Source organism: Dendrobium catenatum, unplaced genomic scaffold (genome assembly GCF_001605985.2).
Source record: "Dendrobium catenatum unplaced genomic scaffold, ASM160598v2 fragScaff_scaffold_665, whole genome shotgun sequence".
In the NCBI taxonomy this organism is placed as follows: Eukaryota; Viridiplantae; Streptophyta; class Magnoliopsida; order Asparagales; family Orchidaceae; genus Dendrobium; species Dendrobium catenatum.
The window spans coordinates 4605404-4617596 of record NW_021319127.1 but is presented as its reverse complement, the minus strand read 5'-3'; the positions used below and the strand labels follow the sequence as shown (position 1 = coordinate 4617596).

The 12193-nt window shown below is 34.7% G+C and overlaps 1 protein-coding gene across 1 annotated transcript; it reads right to left on the bottom strand.

The window, feature by feature from the left end:
• Positions 1 to 3659: 3659 nt before the first annotated feature.
• LOC110092808 (tubulin beta chain-like) lies at positions 3660 to 11184 on the bottom strand. Its single transcript, XM_020817481.2, has 3 exons — positions 10681 to 11184; positions 5219 to 5488; positions 3660 to 4544 (listed from the first exon to the last, which is right to left on the bottom strand). The coding sequence occupies exons 1-3, from the start codon at positions 11072 to 11074 to the stop codon at positions 3880 to 3882; spliced, it is 1329 nt and encodes a 442-aa protein (XP_020673140.1). The 5' UTR covers positions 11075 to 11184; the 3' UTR covers positions 3660 to 3879.
• Positions 11185 to 12193: the final 1009 nt, after the last annotated feature.

The following is a 12193-nucleotide window of genomic DNA, read 5'->3' as shown; positions in this document are numbered from 1 at the left end:
GTTATTAGACGTATACTAAATAAAATATTTGAAGTTGTGGCATTAGGACTTGGTTGTTCTCTTGATAGAATAAGAGATCAAGTGGCAGTTAAGTTGTATGTCAAATATCAGTTATTGGTAGCATCAGACGACAATCAATAAACAATGTCAAAAGTCAAGCCCTATTAGGCAATCAATTTGTTGCTTTCCATTATGATAAGTGGAGATAGTTGACCAAGAAGATGAGTATTGGACTTCAGACATCTAAGGCCAAAGGAATTAAAACTTCAAATGATTATTAACCACGAACATTAGAGATTATATGACATCAGGTGGTTAACTCAGACATTCTTGTTATTGGAGAAGAGATCGAAAAAACATGAAGACATACAACACATATCAATGGTTGGTGGATGTTGATCTTTGGGTTATCAGTTTCATTAGTATTCTTATGGGATGGGAAATCGAGCAACTAGTGATATAGTCATCAAACATCTATTTTTATTCTTTAGTATACGTCTAACTTTGTTGTACACTTAGGCGTGGGGAAAGGGTTGAGAAATGAGTCTCAAATGTTAGAAATTGATGGTTGATGTACATCAAATGCCCAAATGCCAGTCAATCTTGACCATCAAACGTTTGGAGACATCATTCTTCTTATAGAATGCTAGATCGTACGACCAAAATACATATGTCAAGTGTGGGTGAATGTTGTATGTTAGACCACGATCGTTGGTATGAGTCAGACAATAATTGATTGAGAATATGAATCATTGAAAATATATGTTCGATCATTATTTTCATAGAATGGGAGACCATGTGACTAAGAAAACATACATCAATTATCAATAGTTAAATGAACAATGAATGTTTGTGGGCATCAAGTGATTGTTTCATTTGTTCCCCTTATAGAATAAATATTTGAGCAACCAAAAAGATGGGAGTCTAACATTATTATATGATGGATGTTAAATGATGTTGGGAATCAACATTTATTGATAGGAAATATTAGAAGACTGGCGATATTGGGCGATTGAAACAATATTTCTATTTATATGATGGGAAACTAGGAAACTATGAAGACTAGTATTTATTGCTAATGAATGGTGAACATTGGATGTTGGTCTTTGGTAAGGGTAAAAACATGTTCAATGATGAACATCAAAGGATGAATGATGTCATAAAGCTAATCCCACATAACATAATAAAGGCTTGATATTGTTGTTGTTAATGATGAACATCATATGATGGGCGATGTGATGAAATTAATATGGTCGCTCTCATTATAAGATGAGAAATTGACAATTTGAAAATGAGTGTTAAACATCAAATATCAGTTAACATCATAGGATCTATCACTTCCCTTATATGAAGGTGATTGAGTTGCCAAGAAGACTTGTTATACATCAATGAATGGCGAATGTCAAATGTTCACATGCATTAGGATATAATTGACATGAAATGTTAAATATTGAGGGATGTCAAGCAGTCGATTATGTAATTCTCGTCATAGGACGATATAGCGAGAAACCAAGAAGATGAGTGCATTATGTTGATGTCTGGTGCATGTTGCATGTGTTGTGTGTGGTATCAATTATGGTCACCAATCAATGTTGAGACAAGGCAACAACAAGCATCAACATTGGTTGATGTCATATGTTGTACAATGACAATAAGAGTTTTAAAATTCTTTCCAAGTATTTTCTCCACAAAAAATTCTCCCTTAAATCTACATGAATATGAGGTATTTATATATTTCATTTCGGCATGAAGTATTTTGGTCATTTTTATCATATAAAAGAATACTTTTTCTGATGAGCTAAATAGAAACCCCTTGATTGTTATAAGCTTTTTGAGAAGGTACTAAATTTTTAAGTTTGTTTAAGACAATTTTCTTATTATTTTTTAAAGCAATTTTTTAATACAACAATTTTTTAAACTATAAATTTTTGCATTAAAATATTGATTTAAAAAGCAATAAGAAAATCATCTCAAATCAAGCCCTAAATATGTAGGTGCTTTGAGAACTAAAATTCATATTTAATGAAATAAACTTTTGATGGCATATACAATCAAATATATAATGTAAGCCTTTAAAAAATACATTTTAGCTGAGTTATTTATATTTAAATTTACATTTCTTCTTATGATTTAATGATCATTTTTAAAAAATCATTAGACATTTAAATTTATGATGATTTTGCTCACCAACTGCATATTAAATTTGAGAATATTTAACTAAAAGTCATAACTTTTCCGCTCATTTAAAATATTATTGATTACTCTCCCTAGATTCGTCGGTGGAGGCTTTAGCTTTGAAGAAGGTTAAGGTGAAAAGGATAATTGAGGGTTAGGCAGCAAATACACATACGAAGGCAAATAAAGGGCTATTTTTTGGAACTCTCAATGCCACCACTGCGACAGGATAAATTATTTGAGGTAGAGTAAGATTCGGATGATGCGTATTTATTGTTTATTTTCCTGCGTATTTTTATACATAATTTTTTCTACTTTCAAATTATTTGACATATACGTGGAAAAAATTATGTATAAAAATACACAGTAAAATAAGTAATGAATACGCAGCATCCGAATCTTACTCTACGTTCGGATTGCGCACATAATAATTTCTCTTGCGACAGAGCTGAAGGATTGAAGATTTATTTGGCATATCATTAAAAAAAAAACTTGGAACGCAAGTGGTACTTGTTAGAAAAAGATGACGATTAAAATTTAGTTTCGGATAGCTTGTTTTGCAGCTTATCAAAACAGTTTTTTTAATATAAAAATTAAAAAGCTTGTACTAAAAAACTGTTTTACGAAACAATAAAAAAGCCGTCCCAAACGAAGTCTAAGTTTTCATTCGGGACAACTTTTTTTCTGTTTCTTAAAGTAACTTTTTAGGCCAAAAATTAAAATTTTTATACTAGAAGCTGCTTCATTAAGAAAACCATCCAAACGATACCTAAAATTTCATTTGAGACACCTTTCTTTATGCTTCTTAAAATAAATTTTTATATAAAAATTTTAATTTTTAAACTCGAAACCTACTTATAAATAAAAAGTTTTGAGTTCTACTTAAATTTTTTTATCCAAAAAAGCGTGCAAACATTTAAGCTTGACTGAATTAGTTTCAAAAATCACATCAAGAATGAATGAATGCCAGCATATATTAGTCCTAAATTAGGATTTTAGGCTGACACAAAAAGGAATTTGAGCCAAAGAGCACATGAAAAGCTTGGTCACAACAAACTACAATTCAAGGATTAATTATTCTATGCGGACGTCAAAAGCCATCCAAAGACCAATCAGAATACGTCATATCACCCCTTCACTCGATATCGCTGATGTGACATATTCTAATTGACCTTCAGACATTATTCTACGTCCCGCCTCCTCACAAATTATCAAGGCATCTTTACAGGCCCTTAAAATTTAATAGCAAAATAATCAGATCTACCAAATGAGATAGATGGGCTTCTAGAATGGCCAAAATAATTCTCTTATAATCCAACAGGAATAGGTGAAATTACCATTCTAACCTTACGCTTATTATAGGAACGAATGGCTAAAAGGATTTAAAAGTAATTCCATCCATTTGGTCAGAATCTTCAGCAAAATTATCATTTTTCCTACCAAATATAAAAACAGCCAATAAATAACTTCAGAAAGAGCATCAGTAAGTAAAAATAATACATCATAACCAATAAATAACTCAAACAAATTTAAGCACATCAATAGTTTTCAAATTTCAGCAATGTAGTTATAAGCAAAATACTCGAAATGAAAGAAAGCCACGAATATAACTGTCAATCAAGCAAAAGCACAAACGCACACGATAAAGATGGCTTTCAAGTTTCAAGAAGAGAAATCAAATCAAACCTAAGTAAACCAAGTAGCTCAGTCAGTTGGCTCCTCTTCCTCATACTCTTCCTCATCAACTGTTGCATCCTGGTACTGCTGGTACTCAGCCACCAGATCATTCATGTTGCTCTCAGCCTCGGTGAACTCCATCTCGTCCATGCCCTCCCCAGTATACCAGTGCAAGAAAGCCTTCCTCCTGAACATGGCGGTGAACTGCTCGCTTACGCGGCGAAACATCTCCTGGATCGAGGTCGAGTTGCCGATGAATGTCGATGCCATCTTCAGTCCCTTCGGCGGGATGTCGCAAACACTGGACTTAACGTTGTTTGGAATCCACTCCACGAAGTATGAGGAGTTCTTGTTCTGGACATTGATGATTTGCTCGTCTACCTCTTTGGTGCTCATCTTGCCGCGGAACATGGCAGAAGCGGTGAGGTAGCGACCGTGGCGAGGGTCGGCAGCGCACATCATGTTTTTAGAGTCCCACATTTGCTGGGTTAGCTCAGGGACAGTGAGGGAACGATACTGCTGAGAGCCTCTGGAGGTCAAGGGGGCAAAGCCCACCATGAAGAAATGGAGACGGGGGAATGGAATGAGGTTGACGGCGAGCTTGCGGAGATCAGAGTTGAGTTGGCCGGGGAATCTCAGGCAGCAAGTAACACCACTCATTGTAGCAGAGATGAGATGATTCAGGTCACCAACTGAGCAGATACAACAAGAGGCGTCAGTAACGTTAAAAAATAATAATAAACTAAGGGGGTGTTTCGTATCAGATTTATCCGTCGTTGTAAATCCAGCCAAACACAATCCACTGGCGAATCTGTAAATCCAGGATTTACGGCATAAATCCGTGTAAATCCTAATCCCATTCCTATTCGGATTTAACATGATTTACAGTTGCGGAACTTCTTCCCGCAGCGCCCGTGTCACGATATGTTGCCAAACAACTTATATGGATTTAACGGTACTTGAAATTTGTCATACCAAACACTATTCAGGATTTATGAGCCTAGGATTTCCTACTAAAATAGGATCCAATCCTAATACCAAACACCTCCTAAGTTCATGGCCTATAATCTGCTAGTAAAAAAAGTCTTTCCAAGCATGTGATTAGTAAAAGGAAACATATAATTTAAGAGATGGATTTCAATCTAAAGGTTGCCAGACCAACACATGCAAATAGATGTCAAAGGACCCATAAAAATGAAATCTAGACTAGTAATCAATTTCAAGATAATTTTGTTTAGCCGGATTGAGAGTTCGACTCCAACAAACTACTTCAAAAAGGGCAAGATTAGAGGCAATCCTTAACAAAACTAAAGAGGCATTTAGTATCCAGCATAGTAAACGATAAAAGATGTGGAAAATGACTTACATGAAGGAGTTGCAAGCTTTAGCGTGCGGAAGCAGATATCATAAAGAGCCTCGTTGTCCAACACCATGCATTCATCAGCGTTCTCAACAAGTTGATGAACAGAAAGGGTTGCATTGTAGGGTTCAACCACAGTGTCTGAAACTTTAGGAGATGGGAAGACAGAAAAGGTCAACATCATGCGATCAGGGTATTCCTCCCTAATCTTAGAGATTAGAAGGGTTCCCATGCCGGATCCAGTTCCACCTCCCAGAGAATGGCACACTTGGAATCCTAAAAAAGCATAAAAGATCAGCTAGCATCAATGCACATTAACAGCTGCTCTTTTTTTGAAGGCCTGATCTCACTATTAGGTGAAAAGTTTGAACAATAATCATTAAATTAAATTTTAAAAAAATTGATAGAAGAAAATTTATAGGCAACACTAGTTCAGAAACCAAATAAACTAGAAATATAGACAAGCGCAGCAATGTAAATGCAGCGACATATTGAGAGAGAGGCTAATACCGTCATTTTGGAGCCATTACCGCAGCTTTTTGATAACATGGTGTACATATTGGACGGCCTTTGGCACATTTTAATAACAGATTTTTATGGTTTTTAAAGCATTGAGATATTTTCGCAGCTTTTAGAGGGCCATAGAAGGCACAAGCTTGGGGGCAATTCTTTCATAACTTGACAACAGAAAATCATGTACCCAAAAAAGCTTCAAAGTTGATTTTAATAAGCTCAATACAGATCAAAATAAATGCAAGCCATAATGTAAATGAAAGATAAGTGAGTGCAAATACAGAGGTAAAGTTGCTGTTGAAATTTTGGACGTCATGCACAACCAAAGCATGCGATTAATTCAACTAGGGAAAAAAGTAACAAAGAATTATTTGATGGCCAGCACTAAGGAGGATAATGCAGGCATGTCAACAGGTCGGACACTCCTACCAGGTTGAAGTTGACCCAGATATGAGCACTTCACCAAAGAAAGGACTAGAAAAAATAAACCCATATCTTACCAACGTAACATCAACCATACAAACATCAAAATGAAGCAATTCTAACTCTTGTGCTCAATTTCTATCAATCTCCAAGTCCAACTCTTGTGCACATATAAACTTAAGTTCATGAATATGATATAATGTAGGTGCATATTCAATTTCAACATCACATAAATTTATATATAACTACTAAATAAAATTAGGCAACTAATACATCCTCAAAAGAAAAGTCATGAACTATAATCTTTTGAATAAAATCAAGTTCAATCATACATAAACTTTACATTAGTATATTTTTAATAGGCTTTAAATGAGATGTCATTGAATCATCGCTACTAATAGGCATAGGTTTTACAATTCTAATATAAAGCTCACAACAGGCATCAATACTCAACGATCAAGATAAAATCTCACTTATTGTTTTCAATGAATTGTAGCTTAGTCCACTCTGAAACTCTCGCCAAAACCTAAAAATGAAACAAGTAGTAATAACAAAAAAGTGTAGAGGAGAATCACGTGCTGCTACAAAATGTCAAATGTGTAAAACTTCCATAATATTCAAACATGTTAGAATTATATCCGTTTACAACTCTTAAATTCATCATGGAATTGGTACCTATATTCATCAAATGATTGATATTGCTTAAGCTTATGTTTTATGCTAACTCATGTTGATTTTGTTTTACTCAAAATTCTTGGGCTCCATTTGGGACAGCTTTTTTATTGTTTCTTAAAGTAACTTTTTAGTACAAAAATTAAATTTCTTGTACTGAAAAGCTGCTTGTTAGGCCAGTTCTTCCTAAACCAGCCCCAAACCCTGAACCGGCCCACCCAGGGCCGGTTTTGGCCTATAGGAGGCGAACTAATACCGCCTCCTCCCCTCTTTGCTTCCCCCAATAGTGGGTCCAACTATTCAAATTAAATCCAAAAGGAGAAAGGAGGGGGCGGCTAGGATTTTTGAGGGAGTTTGGATTTAGAAAGTTTATGTATTAAATAACATGAGGTGTTTTAGGGTTAGGATTATTGCTTTGATTTGTTTCTCTTGAAGTTTCGTTGGCGTCTTGGGCTCTAGACTCCTCGTCTAGAGATTGGGAGAGAACGATCCTCCTCTCGAATTGAGGATCAATTGTATCTTGCTTTGTGTTTGTTTTGCTTTGATTCCATTATTGCAAACTATCGTTTTGGATTGATTTCATCCAAATTTTCGCATTATTCTCGCTGTTTTTACCAATTATTGCTAGGGCTGCTTGCGAACTCAAGTATTTCCTCTTGGATTAGTTGTGAACTCAAGTATTTCCTATCATTGCTTTAAGAAGCAATAAGAAAGCTGTCCCAAACGAAACCTTAGTCAAATAGTTGAGCTAGCTCAACTAATTATGTTGCAACAACTTTAACTTTTTTGGAATCAAAGAAATGGTAATATCCAGAAAAATCTTCCAAACTATTAATCCCTAAGAAATTCCCAAGATTATACCTCCTATCAAAATTAAAAATGAAATTTTGAACCCTGCAACAATTATGTTGTTGGTTATAACCATATTTACTTTGTTTCATTTAAATTGTATCATTATTTCATCTTTAAATTGACCCAGTTAAATTTCTTACTTCTAGCTAGTAAGACGATCGAATCATAAGCTCCGATACCAAGTTGATATAAGACAACTTAGGGTTTTGATTTTTAATGCAACTATAATGATATAATGAATTAAGATCACACAAGTGAACTTGAAGTGCAGAAAACTAAAAATATAAAACATGTTATCCTTAGAAAAAAAAAAGAGAGAATTAAAACCCAAATAAAAATGAAAACATTGAATAAATTTAAAGAAAAAAACAAGAAAATATAACTATGACAAATCAACAAGTAATTGTAATTTATCCACCATAATTAAAATTTAAGATGAAATAAATTGAACAAAATCAGGAACTCTAGGAAAGCCAACAATAAATTATTTACAAGAAACTAATTAATGGAAGAAAATCACCGAAGTAAAACTAAAAATAAAAAATCACGTCAGTATAAGGAGATAACTTCCCTAAAAAATTTTGTTAAATCAATACTCAACTATGACAGCCTTAAGTGTTTCCTATTCAAAGATATTTAGTTCCCTAGTTGGTTGTTTCTTATTAGTTCAATTTAATAACAAAATCGAATCCTCCCAAAACCAAAAGCCAAAATCCCAAAGCAGAAGAAAGCATAACAAAGGAAGTGTGGCCTACTCTGCCAAAGAAGAAACCACATGCAAAAAGACATGGAAAACCACATAATACAAACTACAATCCTGGGGATCTGACAAGCTGCACATTTAATTGCAATAGCCTAGCAGGAATAACATATCTACAAAGTAGGAGATGGATAATGCATCAAAGAATAAGCTATAGTCCCAAGTCCCAACAAAAGAAAACGCATCAAATAGCTAAAAAATAAATTCATATTAAGTTGATATTGGAAAAAACCATTTCAGTAGTAAACAGAGAAAACAATCAATGATAATCCATATCAAGGCTTCAATTGAAAAAGATAATCATGCATCAAAAAGAGTGTTTATTGATGCACGAGGCTGTGGCATTGATATATGCAGGAAATATTAGAAAGACTCCATATGAAGTCCGATCAGGAGAGAATTTGAAAGTCTAAAAAATGTTAGGCTCTTCTAGCAAAAATAGTAAAGGCGGAGGAATGATAATTGCTCGGAGCACGTGATTCTAAAAAAAAAATGATGGGTTAGTTGAACCACCAAGTGATAAAGCAAAAAACAATCTTAAAAAGGAAATAAAATCATTTCTAATTCTAATATGAAGATAGGTTATAAAAATCTTAGATGAATTTAAAACTGTAAGTAATAAATAAAATAACTATAAATTGAAGTTTTATATCAACATTAGCCGTATCCCAATTATCTATGGCCAACTCAATGAATCATCATTTTCCACTCATTCTCATTGAGTGCTTTCTACAGTGTTAGGCCTATTTTCACATATTATTTTGAACCATTTTTATCCATGTTACTTTAAGTCAAAACCTTTATCTTTCCAAGTCATATAATAATAATTTTATCTAGGGGTTAATTGGCGCATTTTCAACAATCATATACATATCCAAACCACCTAAATATATTATTTATAAACTTATTTTCATTGTTTAAAATTGTACAATAAGAGATGTGCATCAGCGCAATTAAAAAAAGGCAATAAAGTGTGCTATTCATTCGGGCGGGCCTGATTACATGTACGCCTTATGAGGCACGCCTCTGTGGCTTTGTGCAATTTGTAAAAGGTGCAAGCCTACAAATTAGGATTTCAATCATTTATAATTTTAAAATATAAAGTTGAATTTATTTTATTATTTATGTACACCTAAACCTCAAACAAATATAATCGATAATTGCACACATTCTCAACTTTCAATCACACACTACGATTGCCCTTGATGTTGCTCGGACTCACAAACAAACGTGATCATTGTTGCCCTCGATGATGCTAGATAAAAATGTTTGAGATCAAAGATGAGGAGGAAGATTGAGAGAGTGTTAACACAACCGAGGATGATGGAAGAGAACAAACAGTTCACTATAATAATGATTCAAATTAAAACCACAACATGATGAGAAAGGAGAGACTTTTGAATTTTTAAATTATTATCTTATTGACTTAAACTATTTATTTATGTTGAATTGAAAATATGAGAGGCTTATTGCTATGATCTTATTTTGACCGATTATTATCTTACTTCAATATATTTCTTTGACGTCGGTATGTTACTTATTATTTCATATTTTGTCATTTTAGTTGTTTAATTCTAAGACTTACACTTTCATATGTGATTGCACAATTTCAAACATTTCTTGTCTACTCTATTTGTTACTCTAAAATAATCAATTCAAACTCATCTTTTCTAATTTTCCATACATATGTTTTAGCATTATCATTTTAATCATGCTCGGTCCAGATAACAAGAAATTTTTTTGCTGCCCAACCCGCAGATCCATGCATCATAACATAGTCAATGTGATTTTATAAAATTATCTTTAGGCCTCTATGATATCATCTTATCTCATAATACTCTTGAGGCAAATACTCCAATTTAACCATCCAACTTTTAACACAAGAAATCTGTGCATAATTTAAAATATATCAAAATTTTAAAATTAAGTGCACTTTGCACAAAAGCATATTTACTAATTTTCAGAATATGTAACCCGCGGATGATTAGACTCCATCGGAAGAGTCAGCTTACCCTTGAAAACCAAATAAATCTAAGCCAAAATCCATAGTAATATATCGTTAGGGATATCCTAAGAAAATAAACGCATAAAATAAAGACTGCCCTATTTCAAAGTACTACCCCATTCAGAGCAAACAGTCCCCTCTAACGAAATATATAAACCCCAAGAAGAGAGCAATAACGGAACAAACAGTGGCAAACCTAAGGGAACCCCCCTACATCCCATTCCAAAGCTCAAATCCCTTTACCTTGCAAGCAGTCGCAATTCTCGGCCTCCTTCCTCACCACATCCAGAACAGCATCGATGAGCTCAGCGCCCTCTGTGTAGTGTCCTTTTGCCCAATTGTTGCCCGCACCAGACTGTCCAAACACAAAGTTATCTGGCCGGAATATTTGCCCGTACGGCCCAGATCTCAAGGAATCCATGGTCCCCGGCTCAAGGTCCATAAGCACCGCCCTGGGTACGTACCTCCCACCGCTGGCCTCATTGTAGTATACATTGACCCGCTCAAGCTGGAGATCGGAATCTCCACTGTATTTTCCGGAGCGGTCGATCCCGTGCTCGTCGCAGATCACCTCCCAGAACTTGGCCCCGATCTGGTTGCCGCACTGCCCGCCCTGTATATGGAGGATCTCTCTCATCTCAGCTTCTTCTTCAAAAGAGATCCGGTTTGCAAGTTAGGGCTCCGGCCGGCAACTGATGAGGGAGGAGAAAAGAATGAGGCAGACTCCTAGATTGGAGCCGGGAGAGAGTTTTATGCCAGGACGATAAGATGGCGGTGAAATGAACCAATGATGACCGCTAATTTTAACTGGAGAGGGACCGACGGACCGGGTCCTTCTAAGTCGCAAGGCGGTGACGGTAAACTGGGTTAATTCCTCGCTGGACTGGGTTGTCACGAGTGTAAGATATTTTGCTTGTTTGATATTTCGTATTTTAATTAACATTTTTTATAAATTTCTGAACATTTAAAACAAACCTAACCGTTCTCATTAGGATTGCCAAATGTCTGATAACAGCATTTTTTTTTTTTTAATTCATAGTATTTGAAGAATACTGAAGGTCATAGATTTGAGTTTTTTACTTATAAATAGGTAATAGAAGAGAGTAATATATTAAATAAATAAATATAAACATCATTAATAATGAAAATGAATATTTATGACTATAAATATTAGATGCGCTTTTTATATTTTATATGAAAATGAATATTTATGAATCTAACACGTGTAATAATACTTTCTAGCGAAATTATGAATTTTATTGTATGTTAGAATATTTATGATTATAGAAAAAAAAAATTTTTTTTTGACCTGCAATGTTGATACGTCCTCCAAAAATTATCTTGATCATGCACGGATCTCGATGCAAAATCAAGTTGAAAACTTCCAAAATTAATTCGGAGACCATCTCAACTCCGATTTCAGCAAACTTATAGTCGAACTAAGCGTCTCGAAAACGAACCCAACGACACCAAATTCAACCCAATCCGAGCCCAAATGGGTCCAAATCAAGGACCCGAAGCATTGTTGGAAGGTTCAAACCACAATTTGTATTACCAAACATAACAAGCTTATAGTCGAATCGAGCGGTTCGACGAGACGAATCCAATGAGCCAAAGATCGCTGAATTCCGATAACATTAAGACCTTCAAATATCTGACAAACGGTATATGATCAAGGGATTCAATATCGGTCGTCCATTGAACCACTCAACATTTATCCCTGATCTCTCACCTATTTACAGGCCATGCCACTCCA

Excerpts from the sequence above, each read along its gene's own strand:
- LOC110092808 (XM_020817481.2), bottom strand. The coding sequence starts at position 11,074 with ATGAGAGAGATCCTCCATATACAGGGCGGGCAGTGCGGCAACCAGATC. Across the intron at positions 5,489-10,680 it reads GAATTGCGACTGCTTGCAAG|GATTCCAAGTGTGCCATTCT; the intron begins GTAAAGGGATTT and ends ATGCTTTTTTAG. Across the intron at positions 4,545-5,218 it reads AAAGCTTGCAACTCCTTCAT|TTGGTGACCTGAATCATCTC; the intron begins GTAAGTCATTTT and ends GTATCTGCTCAG.